At 34.9% G+C, this 22867-nt stretch overlaps 3 protein-coding genes across 3 annotated transcripts; 2 read left to right on the top strand and 1 right to left on the bottom strand.

The window, feature by feature from the left end:
• The first annotated feature begins 670 nt into the window (after positions 1-670).
• Positions 671-7021, top strand: LOC101255805 (uncharacterized). The gene is made up of 11 exons (XM_004242675.5): positions 671-1141; positions 2550-2672; positions 3054-3150; positions 3238-3273; positions 3756-3943; positions 4049-4151; positions 4466-4647; positions 4740-4817; positions 5104-5206; positions 6042-6135; positions 6516-7021. The coding sequence occupies exons 1-11, from the start codon at positions 828-830 to the stop codon at positions 6908-6910; spliced, it is 1713 nt and encodes a 570-aa protein (XP_004242723.2). The 5' UTR covers positions 671-827; the 3' UTR covers positions 6911-7021.
• A 229-nt stretch (positions 7022-7250) lies between these two features.
• Positions 7251-13104, bottom strand: LOC101256100 (protein OS-9 homolog). The gene is made up of 8 exons (XM_004242676.5): positions 12900-13104; positions 11656-11732; positions 10910-11110; positions 10748-10819; positions 9233-9348; positions 8877-8943; positions 8691-8797; positions 7251-7704 (listed from the first exon to the last, which is right to left on the bottom strand). Exons 1-8 carry the CDS (start codon positions 12991-12993, stop codon positions 7488-7490), a joined length of 951 nt encoding a protein of 316 aa, XP_004242724.1. The 5' UTR covers positions 12994-13104; the 3' UTR covers positions 7251-7487.
• Positions 13105-17840: 4736 nt separating this feature from the next.
• LOC101256392 (protein PHOX1) lies at positions 17841-22786 on the top strand. Its single transcript, XM_004242677.5, has 3 exons — positions 17841-20822; positions 20918-21154; positions 22256-22786. Exons 1-2 carry the CDS (start codon positions 18635-18637, stop codon positions 21064-21066), a joined length of 2337 nt encoding a protein of 778 aa, XP_004242725.2. The 5' UTR covers positions 17841-18634; the 3' UTR covers positions 21067-21154; positions 22256-22786.
• Positions 22787-22867: the final 81 nt, after the last annotated feature.

Here is a 22867-nt window from a genome sequence, read left to right on the forward strand (position 1 = left end):
TATTATGCATCACATAAAATATTTATTATTTATCTTTGTACTTGTGAACATTCATAAATTCAAAAATCAACGAGCAACACTATTCATCAAGAAAACCACAATGTTATAGCTTTCAAACTACGATAGAATAGATGAAAATACCTCTAATTTATATTCGAGTTTTTTTTCTTTATATGTGACTTTTTTTTCTATAGAAACTCTTTTAAAATAGATTATTATATGCTCGTATATTAATTGATATTAAAATAAGATTAAATAAAATAATTCCATGAATGAAATAAATAATTCCAGACTAATTAATACTTTCGATATTAATATATGACTGATGAAAAATAATTTATTCATAAATTTAAAAATACTTAAATCTCGCTACAAGTTCTCTATAATATTTTATAGCTTCCTCAATTAAAATAAGAGATCAAAATTAAACAAGAATCCAAGAACTTATTCCAATGTGAATTAGGACAAACAAATCATAAATAAATACTAAATAATAAATTTTAAACAACTTAGAATTTATACTCTAACATAACTTTTTGAATTATTACTTCAATAATAATTAAAAAAATTTATAATTTATTTCAAAATTATTATTTTTTACCTCTCGTACCGAACGATCGTAAAAACTTGTGGGGCTTCAAGTGTAATTATTTAAAAAAAAAAAAGTCCCATGTTTTCGATAGAGACCAGGTATTTTTTCTCCAAAAAAAACCTTAGGACTTTAACATCCTATATATATAAACAAGATTCCAAGTCTTCTCTCTTAAGTTTAATTTAAAGACTTGGAAGAATCCAACTTTTTACTATTTTCTCTGCAAAATAAGGATATGGGGTCAGCAAAATTGAAGATTGGAGGGGCATGGAGTGGTGTATTGGAAGTGGAATTGGAAGAATGGACAGTAGTGATGTTAAGAGAAGAGGTAGCAAAAAGATCGGGTCATGGTGGAGGACCCGAAACAATTAACCTTATATGTGCTGGTAAATTGTTGAAAGATGGTGATGGAACTGAAAAGTTGAGCCAATTGGGTGTTAGAAACAATGCAAAGATTTTGGCTTCAAGGGTTTCTGTTGATCAAGGGAAGTCTGTAAAAGAAGAGTCTTTGGCTGAGGAAGAACGTTCTACTAGGCTTTCAAGGCTAAAGTTAGTATCTTTTTGTCATTCTTTATGTTCTTTTGCTGTATTACTTGATGGGGTTTGGGTGATCAGAGTGAAAGTAGTGTCTTTTTTTTTTATCTTGTTGAATCACTTGATGGGGTTGTGTGATCAGAGTGAAAGTAGTGTCTTTTTTTAGCTTGAAAGTAGTGTCTGATTTAGCTGCTAGTTTGGTACATATAAAAGAAGAATAAGGCTAAAGATAGTTTTTTTATGGTTATTCTTTATGTTATTTTCTGTTGTTCTCTTGATTATAGTATACTTTGTGAGTTTTGTTCCTACAGGGTGATCAAATTCATGTTTAGCTTTTATCTTGGTAACATAAAATTGATTTTGTTTGTGATCATTGTTGTGTGTCTGCGTATGGGGGTTCTTTAATAGTATGATCAGAGTGAAAGTAGTGTCTTGTTTAGCTTTTATCTTCATACATAGAATTGATTTTTATTGTGATCATTGTTGTGTTTTTTTTTGTTTTTTTTTTTTTTTTTTTGGGGGGGGGGGGGGGGGGGGCTGCCCTGGTTCCTTTTTTGTTGTTGTTCAGCTTCTTCTTTATTTGATGTATTTCTCTTCTGAATTTGACTTGGGATTCTATTTGCTATGGTTTGTTAATTCTGTTTTTAAATAGTGTGATCAGAATTCAGAAGTGAAAAGTAGGGTCTGACTTAGCTGCTATTTTGGTACATGTAAAAATTAACATTTGATTTTGATGGTGACTTGCGTTGCGTATTTCCTGTTGTATTTCCACAGATTTTGGGGATTCTAAAGTTGTGTTGTGGTGATCCTATGGTAGTTTCTGATGATATAGTAGCAGCAAAATACATGGATATTAATCATCTTTTTCATTTAAATTGCACCTTCCTTCGCAACAACACCACATTGCTTGTTTTGGGGGGGGGGGGGGGGTTCTCATAGAAGAGCTTTGGGAAATGAAAATTGGCTTTGTCATGTGTCAAGGAAAAAGAAGATGTGAAATAGGGGAGGCCATGGACTTGCCGCTTTCCGAAGGAGGAGAAGAAACAGAGGAGGAGGTAAGAGAGGTTTGGTTTGGGCAGGAAGTGTTTATGCTCTAAACGGTGAAGAAGAATATGAGTGGAGATGGTGTTTGGGTGGAATGGAGAGAAGATGTTGAAAGAGGAAGGGGTAGGAAGGTTCGGCTTATGCTCTTTGCGTTTTGGTGGAGGATTGCTGTATAAGAAGAAAAGAGGGTGATTATTTTGGATGAAAAAGTAGAAGAATGGGCAAAGGGGGCGAGGGGGGTTTGCTATATGTCTTTTTTTTTTTTAAATTTAAGTGTACCTTTATTTTAATCCAGTCAACTATGAATTCTTTGCCTGTATAGACATGTTTTCCTGTATTGTTCTTTTCTAGCCAATTACTGATATGATTGGAATTACAGGGCTGCTGCTATTTCTCTGTCAGCCAGACATGCGGATGGCTCATTACCTGTTGAAGATTTCAATCTGGAGCTCGAAAATCAGAGTGGACAAAAGGTGCAACTGGGATCTGAGACTGACCAGAGGTATGCAAAATTATTTTCCTAATTTATTCAGTAAACAAGCGTATTTCTTTTCCGCACTAGGAGTATTAGTATTATTTTTTAAGTTGCTTATTCTTAAATCTTTAGTACTATCTGATTGTTTCTTTCGCTTCGTTTATCTATTATCTTGCTGTTGTTACTGTATGTTATTACTGCTTATTTTTCATCTCTCCTTGAGCCGAGGGTCTATCGGAAACAACTTCTCTACCATCACAAGGTAGGGGTAAGGTCTGTGTACGCACTACCCTCCCTAGACCCCATCTGTAGAATTGCGTTTGCTGATGTTGTTGTAACCTATTTAGTAAACAGTTTCATATTGACTATGAAACACAATCTGTTGATTCCTTTTTCTTTATTTTTCAGGGCAATAATGATGGGCCTCATGCTTCACGCAAATGCAAAAGCCTTGATGAGGAAGAAAAAGTACAAGGAAGCACTAGAAGTGCTGACCATGGGAGAGGTTAGTGCTAATCTTTTTCTTGCTTTTCGCCGTGTTTATATAAATATCTTGTTGAATGCTCATACAGAAGTGGGTTCTCTCTTGCAGGAAGCTTTCTCTCTCTGCGACCAGAAACTCATCGAGGTGAGTTAGATTCTTTCTTCCAGAAAATTGAGTATTTATTAGTTTAATCATCATCATTATTTAAGATGAGAACCATAAATGTTCATTATTTAATGATTAATGAGAGTGGCTCACAATTTCTGAATCTGAATTCCTCACAGAAATGATGTGAAAAGTGACCTTGGACTTCTGCAACAATGAAAAAAAGTGACCTTGCACTTTTTGAGTAATATAATATGGAAAAAGAAAGAAATAAAAGGAAATAAGATGATGTGATTTGTTAATTGCAACAAAGTCATGGAACATGCCCTCCTTACTCTTCTCATATGGTCGTTTGATAGTCTTTGTTTGTCAGTCCCTGAATGGCCTTATCTTGTGAATAGTTCTTAGCATTTATAAAATGTATTTTTCATTTTATGGCAAGACACTTTTTTCACTGGTCTGCAGAAATTTGCTCCATAGCTATTATCTGATGATTCCACCCTTCCTCTTTGACTTTTCAGATGGTTGACAATGTACCCATTCTGCAAATAGACATGGTGTGGTGCTACTTTATGCTCCGAGATATCAGCTGGCTCTCAGTTGCAGGAGTCCGCCTTGCAAAAGCTAGGGAAGGGCTCGAGCGTTCTCATGGGAAGGAAGCGAGTCGTCTCAGACTGCTTCAAAAAGGACGTTATCCGGAGATTGCCCTGTGAGTGAACCCTTCAAAACAGATTGATATTGCTTGTGTATAATACAGTAAAAAGTGCCTTGCAACATTATTTGAAAATTTGTTGCTTCCATATCTTCTTTCTAGACATTTGAGGCTGGAGCTGCTAGAAGGAGTAGTGGCATATCATAGCAATCAGACTGAAAAATCTAGAAAGTCCTTGACATCTGCTCAAGCAAAGTTTTTGCAGGTTAGCCTGTCTTTCTTTGTAAAGCTGATGATAATTGGCTCTTTCCATTTTCACTTATACACAGATATTTGGAAAATATTCAGTTCTTGTAGGAGAACATATATTCACCTACAGTGTCTACTTTTGCTTCAATTTCTATCTGGTTATTCATGCACGTGAGCATGTGTTCATGCGCTGCTTATGATGCTGACTTAATAGTTTGTTGAATTTACATTCAGATCTATTGCTTCTTTGGCGTATCAGCTGTTATTCCTTCTCTCTTGGTTAATTCTTCATAAACAGTTACACGATTTTTTTGTCTTTCTTAAAAACAGCTTCAAATTCCAGATGAAGCTTTGTCCTTACTTTTGGGTATGGGCTACAAAGAACAGGATGCCAAGAGAGCGCTGCGTATGAACAACCAAGTAGTAGAAAATGCTGTTGATTTTCTTGTTGAAGAGAGAGAAAAGAAAGCACGGAAAAGGGTGGATGACCTTAAGCGGCAGAAGGAGATCATGTGAGTTCATCTTTGTTTTAAAATATAATTCCTTTCTGTATTTCATCAAGATTAGATACATTTGCTAAACTTATCTACCATATTAACTGTAGGGAGCAAAAGTGTTATGGAACGACTCCTCTTGGAAAAGCTGTTGATATCGAGAGGCTGAATGAATTGGTGTCAATTGGGTAAGTAAGACTTGTATCATAGGATCTTTTGTGTGGAGATGTTACATGTATCCCTTGCGTTAGGACAATTTGACTGAAACTACTTTTTATGATCATAAATCATAACTAACTCTGGATCAGAAAATCTGGAGAGCTTTTTCGGCTATCAAACAGTACATTTGGTTTATAAACCAGAATGACTAAGCTTCTTTTATCCTTAAGTCAGGCTTATGTTAAGAGTCAGGCTTATGTTAAGTCTTGACTGGACTGATATTGTATAAAACTCATTCATATTCCTTAATGCCAGGTTTGAGAAAGAGCTTGCTGCAGAAGCACTGCGACGAAATGAAAATGACACACAAAAGGCTTTGGATGACTTGACAAATCCAGAAGCTAATTCTTCAATACAGGTAAATTTCCTGGCATGAATAAATGTCCACGTGAAGCTATTAGTCGATTATGTACCCAGGTATAAGTTGCTGGTCAAATTTTATTACAAATTTTATAATTTGGGAATTGGTTGGGTTGTGTTCCTACCAGTTAATTCTATCTAGGTTTGCAGATCAGCTGAAGCAAATGCTTGTCGGAAAGTGTTTGAATGTCCTAGGTACTTCTTTAGGAATAGGAATTTGCAATATAGTGATCAATCAAATATTACAAAAGTCCTGGTTGTTAGAGGTAGACCAAGAGAAATCTCTAGTGGTTCTGCTTCTTCTTTTTTTAATGTGGAGATCTAATATATTATATAGAAGTATCAGAAAGATGGGTCGGGGTCTCTTGCTCTTCTGATTTAGACGAACTCAAAATAAACAGCTGGCAAGTTTGATGAATGGCGGTAGTCAACTCATTAATACTTTTGACTCCAAATTGACGTTTACTAGTCATATGGACACCTTTGTAAATACTTTTGATACAACTTGATGTCTACTAATGGAAGTTTGACTTATTGAAATAAACAATGGGCTAGCTTGACAATCGGTTAATTAAATAAAATGGGAATAAGCACCTGATTTTTCTGGGACCGTGCAATTGGAAAAATTCAACCATTTACTTATTCAATGAGACAGTTGTATTTGTCTCGTGGTAGATTGACAATTCCAGTAACAGTGGAATGAAAATGACTCTTTGATATAGTTAAAAATGGTGCAGAGGAAGTAGGATTTATCAATTTCTGGTGTCCTGACTCGCAGTGCTCATTTATCAAAGAATATCTCTGGTTATATGCCTCTTCGTTTCGTGATGCAGATACATATCGAGTCTAGGAAGAAAAAAAGATTGCGTCAAGCAGCCAATGCTTCAATTGAAGAGCTTGTATCCATGGGTTTCCCCAGAGAAGCAGGTATCTCGTATTTGTTAAATTCATCCTGATTTAAGTTCTGGTCCATGATCCTTTTTCTGAGATCTATTTGCTTTAGCTCTTGTAAAGTTGATACATTACCTTTTAGGGACTCAAATCCAACAACAACAAGATACATAGTATAATCACCACCCCGATACTTCTTCGACCTATCTGTACCTCTCTTGTACCCACTATAGTCAACCTTCCATACCTACTCTCTAAATATTGGTTTCTGCCTTGCTCAATGATCGTGCTAAGCTGCTGCCTGCTGGCAATTCACTACTAATTAATTAGAAGTCATGAACTCTCATTTCTTGTAAGTAGGATATGGTCGTTCATTTGAGCTGACATCATAATATAAAATGGTTTTGTTTTGGCAGCGGCTGCAGCTGTTCGCAGCTTTGGCACACGTCAAGCAGCGATAGATCATCTGCTTCAAGGAACAAGTACTACTGCTGCAGCAGGAGATCACAATGTAGACAATACTCTTCCCAATGACCAGGTAGAAGATGGAATCGCGAATGATCCTCAAACTAATGACCAAAGTGAAGATGGATCAGGTACTAACGCAGGCTCAAGTAGTAATGGAGGTCCAAGTCAGAACAAAGTTGAGACGCGTGATGTAGAAATGGAAGATGAGATTACTGGCGAGTTGCTAAAAGGTGATGCTTACTCTGACTACGACATTGAGGTCACAGAAGAAGGTGAAGCTATAAACGAGTACTTAGCTTTAGTAACCTTAGGAGTTAACGTAGAGATTGGTTCATCGTCATAGTTACAAGTACAATACATGTTGAGTATTGTCCGTATTCGTAGTTAAAAGTACAGTACATTTTAACAACTTGAATAGTTTGCTGTCAATAGAATATATAATCTTATAGCCTAATCCTTTGATGCAATAGGTTTTGTTTTATGCAAATTTACGACTCATGTTCTAGTGATGCTGGAAAAATAGCTTAACGTCGAAGAAAATGTTTTACAAATGGTTCATGTTATTCTTTTAAATTTAGATTTCTTTTCTTTAGAAGGAAAAACTCACCATTCAACAAATTAAGATGAAATAGAATGTGAATAAACTCACCAAGCAATTAGAATTTTGAAAGTAGTGCACAATCTTTGAGAATGCTTGAGCTAAAGTGCCATCTTATATTTATAACATTAGAGTCATGTTTCCTCAACAAATGTGACTTCTATCCCTGTACCAGAAAAATGTGTTGTACCTTTTCAGAAAGTTCTAATACTGAATCAGATGAACAAGTAGAAAAAGAGTTGAGGCTTAGCAGGTTGATATCGATAAGTCGATGAATGTAACATTTCTGCAGTAAATTCCTTCATAGGTCATCATGTATGTATTATGTTGCTACAGTGATATTTTCATCATCTGAATTGTCTTCCTCCACTCTCACGTGCTCATCTGAATCAATCGAAGGCTGATACTGATACTTTGAGTCTGTCACCATGGCGATCTTTTCATTTTCAAAGTTATCTTCAACTTTCGTTTCTCTGTAATCTTTTGGAAGAATATTACAGTTAATGGTATGCCACACTGGTCTTTCTTCTTGAAAGAGCCTGCATAGAACAATTAGCAATCAGAGCAAATGCTGACAACAGCAGCAACATACCTAGTGTAATCCCACAAGTGCGGTTTGGGAAGGGAAGTGTGTACACAGACCTTACCCCTACCATGAGAGGTAGAGAGGCTGTTTCCAATATCAGAGCAAATGCTGACGACCAGAAAAGATGAGTTGTTCTTGTGCTTATACGGAGAACAAGCTATAAATGTTAAGATAACTAAACCTAAATGATTGCATAGCAATAATGCCATTCAGAAACATTTAAGAATACTTGTTTAAGTGTTCAATGGAGTAACCTAGTGAATTCTTCCTATTTAAGATTGATCTATCAAAGACATTCTTTTGATGTCCAGCATAATGTGCATTAAACTGAGGGAGGAACTTTGTTCATTTATCCAATATACAAATCTTGAGTATGAAAATGTCAACTGCAAAACCAAGCACCAAATCCCACAGTTCTCACAAAAAGATGGCCATAAGGTGGGGGTAAGGTCTGTGTACACACCACCCTCCCCAAACTCCACTTGTGGGATAACATTGGGGGTGTTATTTTATTACGACTATCAGAAAATCACAAGACAACTAAGATTGGAGAAAAGAATGAAAAATTATCTGACTCCTAGACCGTCACAAAATGTTTGATGTGGTGGTCTGCTGAATTTTGACTGAGACCTATAATAAGCACGTAATTTCAGCTTATGGTACTTCTTGATGAATGTTTTTGACCAGCGTTTCACTAACTTGAAGAACAACTGAATTTCCAATTCATACCTAGAAAAGTCTCCGATTTCTCAATACGTCAGCAGCAGATACTAAGTTACTAACGGAAGCAAGTATTGAAATAGATATAAACGGCAAGCACAAATAACAGACAACCCAAAAGAGAATGGATGACTTACTGCCATTATCAGCAGCCATAAGAGATAAATTGAACAAAAAATCAGGAGTAACTTTCTTTAAAAATCAAGCAGAATAACTTACGGGTGTTTGCAGAGGGTTGGGCAGTGTACGGTGAGAGCGTATTTGCAGGTGGACAATTCAGTTATAGAGCTTATCATTGCTCTAGGCTCTGAGCAAACAAACCTCACCTGGAATTGAGTCCATCAGAAATACAGAATTTTTGGATAAAAAAGACAAATAGCAAAAAGCAAAAGAATAGCTTCATACCTCTGTCTGTCGTGGCTCATTTGTTAAATCACACATGGTTCCATTAGTATATATATGAGCATGATATCTACAGAAGTCAAAGAGTTGGAGGAATTAATTATTCTGAAGAAGAAATTAAGAATTTTGCTCCATCCACACCTCAGGCATTGTGCTTCAAGTTCGAGAAAGACTTCCCAAAAATTTCATAAAATTGAATAAATGTACGATAACAGTTGTTTTCTGTAGTCAAGTACTTGTATGAGACTTGAAACTGAAGAGCTTTTTGCTTTGAATTGGTTAGCAGACACTATGTACCGAAGGTTTATAATAGAAGCTCTTTCCAAGTCAGTTAGTAAGTCACAGTTTGATATCCATACCTTTGTGATGCATCTTTCGAACGGGGATCCTTTAGTACTGAACTATCTGAGTGCTTCTGATGATAAGCTGCGGTAGCCACAGCATCATAATTACCCAAGATAAATTCTTGAACCAACTGAAAACAAATAACAAATATTTTCTTTGATCAGAGTATACACTTTTTAACAAGGCAAATAATTGATCAACAATGAATATACTCCCATTTCATTTTATTTGCCCTAGTTTTATGAGACACTAAGTTTAAGAATATAAAGAAGATTTGTAATCTTTTGGTTTTAAAGAAATAGCATTGCCAACAATATCCTTATGAATGTAGTGGTCTTAACCATGCCAGGTCGTTTTGATAAGGAGGTGTCATCAAGGATAAAGTGAGATTGTTGGAATATAAAAAAATACTAAATATAGAAAAAGACACTTTTTAAAAACAAACTAAAAAGAAAAGTAAAACAAATATATTAATACGGAGTAAAAGATACTCCTATGTACATGATAACAGTATGCAGGCTATGGTGAACCAAGAAATGCAATTGCTCAATAAACATCCTCCCTCCATATGTTTGACATACTTTTTTCTCCAATAAATATGTTTGTGCTACCTTCAATTTTCATCATCCCAATGATTCAAAATCTATACTTGAATGAGAAACCCAACAAGTTCAAGATTTAAAGTCATTCAATTTACTACTAGATCATAAAATTTTGATTTTGATATGACATCTCTATACTCTTCACATCTTTCAACTATTATCTTTTCAATTACGATATAATCTGCATAAAAGAAAAGATATGACAGAACAAACAGTTTAGTTCCATTTGCAAACTAACAGGCAATCCTTAAAGTCTAGTAAATCATCTGTCTCCTAAAGATGTAAGAATTACCAAAAAGCAGCAAGAACAAGAAATTTTTGGAACATGTAAGAAATAGGCTAGTAATCTTTTTCCTTCTCAAATTTCCAGCTCAGAAAGTATTGCCTCAAAGATTTTGGTATCACCCACTGCACCTGGATATAGTCAGAAATCTATAATAGATCTTCTTGGCTATTTCAAAGTCGAATATAACAGCTCATTCAACTTCACCACCATGAAAGTCAATATGAGTCATACCAAATGGGAGGGGAGGATGAGATGGTCTAGTGGTTGAGAGACGGGAGTAACTAACGTAGAGATTCTCGGTTCAAATCCCAGCCATAGCACTTAGTGTGACATCATCTGCTATGGTCTTGCCGTCTTGGTGGGCAGTATTACCTTTGGCAACATATGTGGCTGAACAGGCTGCCCAGTGGATTAATCAAGGTGTGCAGGGGGAAAGGAAGTGGTTTTAGATTATCCAATGTCAGTATCTGATCCTTTGAATTTTCCGAAACCGACCCACCCCTAATCACATGACAGGAGCTTTAGCAAGGCAACAAAGACTCAGCCAATTAAATATTTAAAATATTCTTGGTGCAAAAAACAAAAGGTTATTCTGAGAAATCATGCCTGCAGAACACACTTATAAGTGAAGTAAAACATACCTTTTCATCCTCCAAATGAACTTGCCTCAACTTCTTCTCATAACAGAATTCATATGACCACCACCCTTCTTGCTGTAGAAAAGTTTGATAGTGCAAGATAATAGAAAAAAATTAGACTACTTCTTCATCAAGTGGTAAGGGAAGAGCTAGATGGATTCTCACCCTGACAAGGCATTTATCCTTCAGTACTTCAAGTAGTTCATCTGGCGTCTTCAACTTGATGCGTTTCTCAGTGTCCACGACCAAACTGCTTATATTGGTTGTCACTGGTTTACCAATCTTCGGTTTATCGACTTTAGGCAAATAACAGAGGAACTTCTCCCCATTTTTGTTGGGCATGAGAATAGTTTCCTGATCATCATCCTGCAAAACAGAGCGCATCAGTACATAAGATTTGTAGAATGATCATACATGTAAATTCACCTCCATCTCATCATTATTTGCTCAGAATATCAGGTCAAATTTCTGTTTGCATCCCCTTTCAACAGGTTGCACACAAAATTAATGAAAGTATCAGTTGCACTTTCCCCTGAGGTACCAAAGAAGCCTAAATGTTCACAAATTTATCCTACAGTTCTAGCCCTCAAGTTACCAGTGTCACCACCAAAGGATCCTAAGGTGACACTATACTTCAAATGTGTTGCTCAAAAAGGCTGTTCAGCATGCTTCCCAGTTCCCATTGTGATCTTATATGTATGACTAACATAGATTCAAATTCTTAATTTTATAGTAGACTCTAAAATTATTCATGTGTTTAAGCGCATAGTGTACTTCCCAGTTTTACATCCACTTCTTAGATTCTTCTTCATAATTAAAGACCACCTTTTATTGCAAGCATATAAAGTTTTTGAAGTGCATAGTGTGCCTATGAATATGTAAAAAGGTGAGAGACATGACAAATAACTTACCGGTTGGAAAGGTGAGTCTTCTGAATGAAACTCAACCTTATATTTTGGTTCTTTAGAACTTTGACTGAATGATGCGCCTGATACAAATAGGAAGAGCCACAAGAATTACAACCTAATAGTAGCAAATAATAATCATTCTGGAAAGCATTCTATTTTGAGCAAGATGTAAGTTTTGTCAGCACTAGTGCAATCAACTGAACAGAAAGGCTGGTGGCTTTCCTTTTTCATTCAAGAACAATAATTTTAGGGCGTGAACAATAGAGTTTCTCTTTTCGTGACTACCATGTAGGTCACACTTTCAACACGTGGAAACAGCCTCTTTTTGGAAATGCAAGCGGAAGACTGTGAACGATATACACCTACTCTTCCCCTATGGCAACCCCACTAGATATGGGGGGCACTTGGTGCATGGCCAGCTCAAGCTAATATTCCCAACTATTAGTTAAAGCTTCTATCACTAAAAATTTGGAGCATCAACCAGTTCAAGATTTTTCCTTTTTTTGTGTAATTCTATTAACCAATTTCAGTTATTATAATAATCATTCTAAAACACAAAAAAGAAGAAGAAATAAGCCTAGAAATCAAAGGTAATCAAACACTAAACAGGATTATTAACCTAGTATTGTTGGCTCATTATTTCCCTTTCCCAATCATGCTTCATTAACAACACGCCTAAAATTCTTAACCCCCGTTTAACCATATTTTTTGAAGTTGAAACTTGAAAATGTGAGTTTTTGAAATTGCGATTTTGGAATTTAAAGTTATGTTTAGACATACATTCTAGTTGGGAAAACAATGAAGTTTGCTAGTGTAAGTCCCAAAAACCCAAAAAATCACCCTTTTTTTATTACTAGGTGTCCGCGTCAACTTGTACGGATACTTTCTATCACCTACCAGCAGCAACAAGTACCAGGCTATATTCTTAGTCAGCTGACCTTTTTTTGTCTCTTTGGAATTTGAACTGAGACTGATCTCTAATCACTAGGCTACAAGGGTACAGAACTTGAAAATCTTTATAGATAAACTTTTAAAATCTACGATCAACTAGCTAATTATCCAATGATCTCTCTAAATTAAGCAAATAATAAACTACATAATCCAACAAAAACAAAAAAAAATAACAAACTAAACGGAAAAAATTCAATTTCAGTACAATTAACACATCAACAATGGATTTCAAATTTAAAAAAAATCCCCATTTAACATTGAAATAACAAAGAAAGTACTTGAGATTTTAGGTATACCTGCGTGAACAGATAATATCTGAGAGGAAGTAACGACGCCGTATAAGAGGCTAATGGAGAAAATTAGAACAATCAAACACCATATCGATCTCATCTTCTTCCTTTTCTCTGGTTTTTGTTTTTTTTACCCCAAATTGAAACCCTAATTATGGTGTAGAATATGATACAGTGGTCTGCGAAACAGAGAATTTCTTGCTTATTGACTATACTGTTTATTTTGTTCAAATTATAGTAAAAATGACGATTTTAAATTATCTGGTTTTAACTTGACACGAAATTTTAAAAAAAATGAACCTTTATATTCATAAATTAAAGATAATCAAAATAAAATTTAATTATGTGACAAGGTGAAAATTTAAAATTATTCAAAAAAAAATTATTAAATAGCATATACAATATTAGATGAGATATTTTAGCCAATCAAATTGGAGCTTATCATTAGGTGTACATGAATTGACCAATCAAATCACATAGTTATTATAACTTGTAACTTATACCATAACTATATATTAGTAACATTTAAGATTTAAAAATGAAGGCAAATTAATTAAGGACACTTATGATTAAATTACTTATTTGTGATATTTATATTCATTATTCATGACAAGTTTAATAACTATCAAGATGAATAATCTAAATTATTAATTTTAACCAAAATTAATATAAATTTGATCATAAAATCTCTACACATTCAATATAAAGAATTCTATTAAAAACAACGAATATATAAATACTTTTAGAAATGTTAATTAAACTTCTTCCATTTAGAAATTAAGGTTGAATGTATTGAAGAATCAATGAAGTTAATATCTAGGTTTAGTATTGGTGATTTAGACTTTAAGTTTTGATAATTTTGCTAGGTCTTTGCAACAATCAAGACGATTTTGTTAATGATTTTAAGTTTTCAAATAACAGTGATAATTTTTTTAAAAAAATACTTACTTTTTAAAAAATTAAGTATCTGATTAAATCTGTAGATGAAAATACTATTTTGTAGAGAGTAAAAAACTTATTTTTCAAAAGTTTATTTTCTCCAAAAGTACTTTTAGAAATATTTATATGAAAAATATACTTAAAAAAACTTTAAAATGTTTAATGAAATATAAATTACAACTCAAACGATCATAATGACACAATCAAATGTCAAAATATAAATTAAGAAGAAATGAATATAAACAAGAATTGACGCATAAAATCCTTCTAAATAACGATAAAATTTTAAATTACACAAATAATGTAACGACCTGTTGAGCAGTAGAGTTTATTTTTGGTAATAACTGTCTGGGTCGACGGATTCCACGACGGACCGTCGAGGGTGTCTCGTTCCAAAACACTTAGAATTCTGAAAAATTGGGTACTGAGAACAACTCTCTGAACTTTGCGACGACATGGCAGGACGGACCGTCGTGGGCACGACAGACCGTCACAGACCCTTTAGAGAAATTTAGTCTCTGAACTTTGTGACGGAAGCAGCAGGACGGACCGTCGCAGGCACGATGAGCCGTCACAAGCTGCGTAACCCTGACTGAGTCGGATTTCTGTTAAAAGTTTTAAGGGGCGTTTTGGACTATTCCTGCTTATAATTATAAAGTTAGTGGGTTAATGTTAATAATTCAATTACGTGGGGGGTTAAAGGAGACAACCTTGGAATAAATAGTGGATTAATTTTACCATCTTTTATACTTAATTATATGGTAATTAGGGTAAAAGAAAAAGGGTTGGAATAAGGGAAAAATAGAAAGAACAAAGAGAAGAAGGGAGAAACGAGCGAGAGAAGGGAAGAACGAAGAGGAAAGCAAAGCATTGACGAAGTAGATTTCGTGATCACAATTCTTCGGTGAAGGTAGATTATGGTTTATGCTATTTCGTAGTAAAACTCTTAATAGCGAATGATATGTATTGGGTAATTTTGTAAAGTCTTCTATATGCTTAATTGTGTGCTTGCATGATATGATTATGTAATTGTGATGAATTTGCATGATGAGGCTGTTGAATCTTAAACATTAAAACCTCTCTATTAATGATGATGCCTTGGTATAAAAGAGGGCTTGATGAACTAAAAGAATGAGGTTAATGGATCGGATGTCACGAACCGACACGTAGTATTAAGGGATCGGGTGTCACGAACCGACACGTAGTATTAAGGGATCGGGTGTCACGAACCGACACATAGTATTAAGGGATCGGGTGTCACGAACCGACACGTAGTATTAGGGGATCGGGTGTCACGAACTGACACATAGTATTAGGAGATCGGGTGTCACGAACCGACACATAGTATTAGGGGATCGGATGTCATGAACCGACACATAGTATTAGGGGATCGGGTGTCACGAACCGACACATAGTATTAGGGGATCGGGTGTACGAACCGACACGTAGTATTAGGGGATCAGAGTGTCACGTTCCGACACAAGAGGAATAAAGAGAATGAATCTTGAATTATGTTAATATACTCAAACTTAAAGAACCTTTTTCTCAAATGAGTATGGTGTGGAGGCTTGAGTCCTCATAGGTGTGCTTGGTGTTGTTGCCAATGGTTCTTGTACTTGTTGTTGCCACCTGTTGAGTATTGTAGTTGATTTTATGATATTATTTGATATATATTGCTTTCTATTTTGAGTTGGCCGATGATACCTACTCAGTACTTGTGCCTTGTACTGACCCCTACTTGTATGTTTCTTTTTGTTAAATTGTGGAGTGCAGCAAACGTGTCGTCGTCTTCAACTCAGCCGCAACTCTAGCCAGTCTTCATTACACCGGATTTCAGGATGAGCTAATGCTTCTAGCTTGGACTGGATCTTCCTCTTCATGTCTTGATGCCTTGAAGTTCCGGCATGGACTAGCTTTTTATGTATTTTAGCTTCTTAGATACTCTTATATTAGTAATTTGAGGATAGATGTTCTTGTGATGATGACTTCCAGGTTTTGGGGATAATAAGTGTTTGACTTTTTAGAAGTTATTTAATTGATTTTCATTAATGAGTTTAAGTCTTCCGCATTATATTGTGTTATTATATTCGAGATGTTGGATTTTGTATTGATTGGTTCGCTCACATAGGAGGGTAAGTGTGGGTGCCAATCGCGGCTCGATTTGGATCGTGACATATAAACTACGAAATTTTTTTACTCAAATAAATACCAACCACGTAGAATTGGAGGGTTGAAGTCAAGTTAGACAAACTTAATTAATCAAATCATGTATTAAAATACTTTTCTACATTAAAAGACAACTTTTGCCTTTATTTTTTCTTGTTTGTTTTTTAGGGGATTAAACGGTTGGTAGGTATTTTTGTGGAAAAAATCATATATTAAACTTTATTATTATTATTATTTTTAAATGAGTATCTTTTAATTTTAATTTTTGTCTTTTATTTTTTGAAACTTTTGAGGTGAGTTGAAGATAACGTGCACTTCATTTTTAAAGGTCCAACCATATTACATACATCTATGTTTTTCCCTCACCGCATAGACTTTTCCAACCTGTCTTTTATTCCCTAAAAAACTTTATTTATTTTAGCTTGCGTTTAGATATACGATAGAATTAAAAGAAAAAAGACGGGATCTTTGAATAATAAAATATATTGTATATATTAATAATTGAAATATCCACTCTATGTTCAAGCTTTGAAATTGAGAACTTTTTATGTTCATAATTATTTGTTCATTTTTGAATTGATACAAGTTCAATGACGGAGTTATATTGTCATTAGGGGGTTCATCCGAATCTCTTTCGGCGAAAAATTATATTATTTTTACATGGTTAAAAATATTTTTTAAGTATATGTAGTAGATGTCGAAACCTCTTCGCCTATTTCGTATGTCTATTTTCTACAATTTTTGAACCTTCTTATTGATAATTCTGGCTCTGCCATTAGACAAAACTATTAAAAAAAATAATGATTTACATTGTGAGTTTACCATTAGACTCGTATTAGTTATGAAGTAGATTAATTAAAAATTTAAAATTTTTAAATTTTAATTAATTAAAATATAATAGATAAAAAAAGAATTTGTCTTTTCTTTATTTGTATCGACCAAAATAAAAAGAAAATACATATTTGTTAAAAAAATTAAACTCATTTGTACTCTCCCTAAACGTCCCCATAATTTAGGATTACACGGTTAGTGGGTCCCACGTTTAGTTGTCCAAATTAGAATATTATATTAGCTATAATATAAATGTGTATCAATGTTTATATAAAAAAAATATAAATTATTCTACTAAAAAACAACAAAATCAAAATAATTATCTTTCTTTTCCCCAATGGAAAAAAAAACAAACAAATCAACAACAATCTAGTAGAGGAAATAATAGCTCCAAAAAAAAGATAAAATAATAGCTCAATTAGTTGATAATTTAAATTATTAATTTATTGATAAGAGTTTATTCTCCATAATATAATTTCCATCACATTTCTCCTTTTTCTATAACATCAATCGATTTTATAATTTTAAAAAATAAAAAGTCAAAAGAATTCAAAGTTTATCGTATACAATAACATATCTAATGAAATACTACAAGTGAAATTTGAAGAGGTAAAAAACACACAAATTTTATCACTATCTCGTGAAGATAAAGAAACTATTTTCGAAAGACAAACACAAAGAAAATGAAGAAATTGTAGCAAGTAACAATGCCAAGTCTACCGAAAGGTGCTAAAAATAATTAAAACTAATGATATAATAATCGAAATACAAGAAAAAAAACATACTAAAATAGATTATTGCCTAACAAAAAACAATAATGAAAATAAAAAATAAGTTTTAACATATACTATATAGATATATATATACACAAAGTAATTTTAATCATGAAATAATGTAATTTTTTCGAAAAATAATTTGAATGAATCGATCGATCCTATCTAGCTCCGACCTCCGATTTTTTTAATTTTTTGCTTCTTAAATAACTCAACTATTTATCTTGACATTGTTTTTGTGGCGTTTACGTAAAGGTAGAAGATACTCTTTTTTTTTTTTTTTTTAAAGTACTTTTTATATTTATACATTTAATTTATTATTCTTTCTAGCTTAAATAACAAGTGAAGGCAATATTATTGTTTTTTCTCATTTCTAAATTCTACCATAACATATATTCCCTGTGGAAAACCCCAAAAGAAAAACATTAGTCTCAAGCATTCTTTTCTTGAAAAATTCCCAGAAAATCTGCAAAAAAAAATAAATAAATTGAAGGGTGTTCAAAAGCAAGCTGAATATTTACAGATAAGTTGTATTTAAATATAAATTTTGAAAAAAAAAAGAAGAGGAAAAGCAAGAATCTTTGTTTATAGCTGAATAAAGGGGGTGTTTTTATGTTCAGGGTTCTTTTCTTGTAATTGGGGTTTGTTTGGTGAGCTGCTTACAATAGAAAGGGGATTTTTTTTCTGAATATATAGTGTTTTGTATATGTTTTGTTAATTTTGAAGAATACCCTTTTGGATTTAGGGTGATAAATCTCAGTTCTTTAAGTTATTTGTTGGTGTTTTGTGAAAAAGATTGGATTTTTTTCATTTCTTGGTTTCTGGGTTGTGGTGGATTTGTTCAGATTGTAAGTTCCTGTTTGGTTGGTGAAATTTCCTTATCTGGGTTGTTGTGGGGTTTGGTTCTTGATTTCTAATCTGGTGCAAAGACTCTATTTTTGTACCAGTTAGGTCCTGTTAGTTTTATCTGTTTTAGTGATTTGGATTAGGAAATTAGTTTAAGTTGGGAAAGTTGGATTTGTTGAGGTCAGAATGGGGAAGGAAAGTTGGACAAAGTTGAAAAAGATAGGAGGTAAATCTGGTGAAAGTAGTAGTCCTAGAGCATTTGACAAGGACACAGCAGTTTTCATTGCTATGTCGAAGGAACTTAAGGATGAGGGGAATAAGTTATTTCAGAAAAGGGACTATGAAGGGGCAATGTTGAAGTATGACAAAGCTATAAAGTTGCTTCCGCGGAACCACATAGATGTTTCTTACCTCCGCAGTAATATAGCAGCTTGTTATATGCAGATGGGACTGAGTGAATACCCTAGAGCGATCCATGAGTGCAATTTGGCTCTTGAAGTCACACCGAAATATAGTAAGGCGCTTTTGAAGAGAGCTAGGTGTTATGAGGCTTTGAATAGGCTTGATTTGGCACAGAGAGATGTTAATAGGGTGCTGGAGATGGAGCCTAATAATCTCATGGCTACGGAGATTGCAGAGAGGTTGAAAACAACCATTGAGGAAAGAGGTATTGGTGTGAATGACATTCCGGTAGATTTGATCCCTGTACCGGAATATGTTGAACCAACATTTGTTTCAAGTCACTCCAAATCATCAAAAGAGAAGGCTCTAAAGAAGAAAATCAAGAAAGTAGAGGAGAAGATGGTTAATGGGAAGGCGGAAGAGAAGGAATTTGATGCCGGAGTTGATTTAAAGCAAACTGACAACAGGAATGAGGAAAGGAACACTGAGGACCAAAATGAAAATACGGATAAAGACCAGACTAAGGAAGAAAAGGTTGATGACAAGACGGAGGGAAATAAAGCTGAGAACAAGACCAACAGAAAGAAAGCTAAGGATAAGAGTAAGGAAAAGAAGAATAAGGACAAGATCGAGGTCAATAAGGTTAAGGATCGGTTTGAGGAGAACAAAGATGAGGACAATGAGGAGAGGAAAACTGAAGATAAATTGGTGGTGGAGGAAATTATTAGTCATACCACAGAAGAAGAGCCAAAAAGAACAGTGAAATTAGTATTTGGGGACGACATAAGATGGGCCCAAGTTCCTGTGGACTGCAGTATCTTGACACTGAGGGAAATCATAGGTGATCGTTTCCCAAGCTTAAAAGCTGTCCTAATCAAGTATAGGGACCAAGAAGGTGACCTGGTTACTGTGACAACAAACGAGGAATTAAGGTGGGCTGAAGCTTCTGTTGGACATGGTTCTATAAGATTCTATATCGTGGAAGTTAGTCCGGAGCAGGATCCTTTCTATGAGAAAATCAAAGGGGTGGAAGACGATCATAAATACAATGCACGACATGATAAGATTGTTGAAAATGGAAATGTGGAAACAAGCAAGGAATTGCATAATGGACCAGTTTGCATTAATGATTGGATCTTCCAGTTCTCTAATTTGTTCAAAAACTATGTTGGATTTGAGTCCGATGATTATCTGGATCTCCATGAAGTTGGAATGAAGCTATACTCTGAGGCTTTGGAAGAGGCAATTACAAGTGAAGAAGCTCAATATCTTTTCAGCACGGCTGGAGAAACATTTCAGGAGATGGCTGCTTTGGCATTGTTCAATTGGGGTAATGTTCATATGTCCAGGGCACGGAAAAGGGTCTACTTGAAAGAAGATAGTTCCGGAGAATCTTTGCTGGCGCAGATAAAAATTGCTTATGATTGGGCTCTAAAAGAATATTCGAAAGCAGGAGAGAGGTATGAAGAGGCATTAAATATCAAACCAAACTTCTATGAAGGTATCCTCGCTCTGGGGCAGCAACAGTTTGAGCAGGCAAAACTTTCTTGGTATTATACGATTAGCACTGGTGTCAATCTGGATTCTTGGCCTTCTACTGAGGTTCTGCAGCTTTACAACAGTGCTGAGGAAAATATGGAAAGAGGTATGCAGATGTGGGAGGAGGCAGAGGAACAGCGTCTGAACGAACTATCAAGTACCAACAAATTGCAGAAGATGAAGTCAGAGAATTTGTTTAAAGGAATATCTGCAGATGAAGCTTCTGAGCAAGCTGCAAACATGATGTCTCAGATAAATTTACTATGGGGTACCATGCTATACGAACGATCACTTATGGAGTTCAAACTTGGGCTTCCACTCTGGCAAGAATCTTTGGAGGTTGCTGTTGAAAAATTTGAATTGGCCGGAGCTTCTCCAACAGATATTGCTGTTATGATAAAGAATCATTGTTCCAACAGTACAGCGACAGAAGGTAAAACTGGAAAATATTGCCTTAAACTTGTTTACTATTGAGTGACTTTTTTAAAAGATTATTTGAAATGTTTCTGACGTTTGTCGCATTTGTAGGGCTGGGATTCAATATTGACGAGATAGTGCAGGCATGGAATGAGATGTATGAAGCAAAACGGTGGGAAAGAGGCGTCCCTTCTTTCAGGTTGGAACCGTTGCTTAGGCGGCGAGTTTCCAAGCTGTATCATGCCCTTGAATTAGCATGAGTTCTGGTTATGGTGTCAGAGGAATCAAGAAAGAAACTCACTATTACTGTTGTTGTTGCACTCAGTCTACGCTATGCTCGCTGGGAAGGTAAATATCCCGTCTTTAACATACTCATTCATTTAAATATCCTGTCAAAAGAAGACATAAGCAGGTGGGGTGAAGGGAAGAAAATAAGTTCCCTAAGTGGGTCTGGCAACTTATGCTTGATCTCAACATCTCTAAGTTTAGCTCATTTAGTGCTTTGGGTTGTATTTTAAAGTTTTGCCGAGGGCCTATCTGAAGCAGCCTCTCTGCCCCACAAGTTAGAGGTAAGGTCTATGTATATCATACCCCTCTTGTGGGATTATATCGGGTATGTATGTTAGTGTTGTGGGTTGTATTTTAAAGTTTATCACTATATTCTTTGGAGCCTTCAGGTTGTAGAGAGATTGACTAATGATTTGTGGTCAGGCTGCAGTAGTACTTAATTCTATGAATTTGCACTTAACACATACGTTCAAGAAGTATGGTCGATACCTGAAAAAGTTTTCTGATTCCTGTAGGCAGAAAGACATAAATTTTGTTACTTTTACATTTTTTCTTTTCGTCAAGTTCACATATTGCTGAAAGTAGCCTCGTGTTTACTAGTTCAGATCTTTCTGAATTTTGTGACTTTTTAAGCAATTCCATATAGAGCTAAAAGCTTTACTCAGGAAATAGATATTTATCTTTGTAGTTCGTTAGGAAAATTGGCTGGTGTACCTCGATGATTAGATGATAATATATTCCAAAATGGACAAGAAAGATCAATAATCAATAACAACTGTAGCTTATATGTGATTTTCGTAGTGCAAGTTACTGTACCGAATTACATCCAGGTGATTTTTCATGCAGTTACCAAAATATATTCAGCTCATTGTACTGAAAACTCTACCGAGTCTTGAGAGTAATTTCTACATGTTGTTCCTTTAGCCTCGGTTATAGCATTATCTGGCTGTTGTTTCTGCTTGTTGCTGCCGCCTTTCTTTTGTTAATTCTCTGAGCAAGGGTGTATCGAAAACATCCTCTCTACCTCCTCAAGGTAGGGGTAAGGTTGCGTGCACTCGACCCTCCCCAGACCTCACCCATAGGATTACACTGCGTTTGTTGTTGTTGTTCTTTGTTGTTCCCTGCTTTATCTGAGAGATGTTGCATATATTTATTCTGCAGGGATTGTTTGTGCATCAGCTGTTAATACAGGTTTTGGAATTTGGACCTTGTGGCACTATCATACTAAGGATTGTATTACCTGTTTTCGTTCCATCGCTTTTTACAGTATCACAAAGGAATTAAAGAAAAGAGAAGTTTTTATCTCTTTTCCTTTATATGGAGATGAAGAGGCAGAAACATGTTTTTCTTTATTTTTGCCTTGTCGTCGTTGTCTTGCCCAGTGCTGTGCTGCAGGTTCCTCAAAGCCAGTAGCGAATCGGTTTCTGTAGTTTTCAGTTATTCTCCTTTTGGCTCATGGAAGGGTCCTAAAGGCATTCTTTTCTTATAGGAATTTCTTTGTTAGGAGAACTTTTTGTTGTCACCAAGATTGGCTTGTAGTACTGTTTTGTGTCAGTTTAGCCTTACTGTATGTTTTTCTTAAGAGATTTCACAATTAGCGTCCTAGATAGAGTTCTTTCTTGCATTGTATTGATGTAACATTATTGTATTGATGTAACATTATGTGAGTTAATTATGTATTGTACTTGTTTATATGATGTTCCATATTGTTGGTTAGGTTGTATTTTAATTGCAGTGCCAATTACCATCAATCAAGAATGTTGGAATTTTTAG

Source organism: Solanum lycopersicum, chromosome 7, assembly GCF_036512215.1.
Source record: "Solanum lycopersicum chromosome 7, SLM_r2.1".
NCBI lineage: Eukaryota > Viridiplantae > Streptophyta > Magnoliopsida > Solanales > Solanaceae > Solanum > Solanum lycopersicum.

What these genes read in the sequence shown, in the direction of transcription:
- LOC101256100 (XM_004242676.5), bottom strand. Translation starts at nt 12,993, where the DNA reads ATGAGATCGATATGGTGTTTGATTGTTCTAATTTTCTCCATTAGCCTC. An exon ending in AGGATAAATGCCTTGTCAGG is followed by an intron (nt 10,820 to 10,909) that starts GTGAGAATCCAT and finishes ACTTTTCTACAG; the next exon opens with CAAGAAGGGTGGTGGTCATA. An exon ending in ATGAGCCACGACAGACAGAG is followed by an intron (nt 8,798 to 8,876) that starts GTATGAAGCTAT and finishes ACTCAATTCCAG; the next exon opens with GTGAGGTTTGTTTGCTCAGA.
- LOC101256392 (XM_004242677.5), top strand. Translation starts at nt 18,635, where the DNA reads ATGGGGAAGGAAAGTTGGACAAAGTTGAAAAAGATAGGAGGTAAATCT. An exon ending in CAACAGTACAGCGACAGAAG is followed by an intron (nt 20,823 to 20,917) that starts GTAAAACTGGAA and finishes TCGCATTTGTAG; the next exon opens with GGCTGGGATTCAATATTGAC.
- LOC101255805 (XM_004242675.5), top strand. Translation starts at nt 828, where the DNA reads ATGGGGTCAGCAAAATTGAAGATTGGAGGGGCATGGAGTGGTGTATTG. An exon ending in GGATCTGAGACTGACCAGAG is followed by an intron (nt 2,673 to 3,053) that starts GTATGCAAAATT and finishes TTTATTTTTCAG; the next exon opens with GGCAATAATGATGGGCCTCA. An exon ending in AATGAATTGGTGTCAATTGG is followed by an intron (nt 4,818 to 5,103) that starts GTAAGTAAGACT and finishes CCTTAATGCCAG; the next exon opens with GTTTGAGAAAGAGCTTGCTG.